At 56.8% G+C, this 437-nt stretch overlaps 1 protein-coding gene across 1 annotated transcript in view; it reads right to left on the bottom strand.

The window, feature by feature from the left end:
- Positions 1-268: 268 nt before the first annotated feature.
- The window catches only part of CLDN23 (claudin 23), a gene marked incomplete at its 5' end in the record, with an annotated part of 617 nt that continues 448 nt past the window's right edge, over positions 269-437 (bottom strand). The window contains 1 exon segment of the mRNA XM_010022745.1: positions 269-437. This exon segment is cut by the window's right edge and continues 29 nt beyond it. Coding sequence (XP_010021047.1) covers positions 269-437 — 169 coding nt within the window.

Genomic DNA, 437 nt, shown 5'->3' with positions numbered 1-437 from the left:
CACAGTACAGGAGGATGAGCTATAAGCTGCATGGAAGGACTGCAGCCAGGGCTGATCCTCAACCCAGCACGGCTTTGACACAGTTGAGGTATTTGGAGCACAGCAAGCTTTTGAGGAGGTTGCAGAGATTCAAGCCAGTTCCTTGGTCTTGTTTCCAGCCTGATCTGAAGTACCCCAAGAGAAGGTCATGGCTTGGAGGGGCAGGAGCCAGCGTTGCTCTTAATGCCGGGCTGTGGGGACAGTGCCCACTGCTGTCTCTGTGCTGGGTCTACAAGTCAGAGTCACAAGGCAGGGTGCTCCTCCACTGCTGTCCATCTTTCTCGCCCTCCAACACATCCCAGGGATTGTGGTAAGTCCCAGCGGAGCATGGCCCAGCCTCCAGTACAGGGCTGGGGGGCACTTTGGGGGCCCTGAGCTTCTTGCAGCAGTGATGGAAG

This window comes from Nestor notabilis, unplaced genomic scaffold (genome assembly GCF_000696875.1).
Source record: "Nestor notabilis isolate BGI_N333 unplaced genomic scaffold, ASM69687v1 scaffold14179, whole genome shotgun sequence".
In the NCBI taxonomy this organism is placed as follows: domain Eukaryota; kingdom Metazoa; phylum Chordata; class Aves; order Psittaciformes; family Psittacidae; genus Nestor; species Nestor notabilis.
Note: the sequence above shows the minus strand (reverse complement) of the source record. Positions and strands in the feature narration are given on the sequence as shown.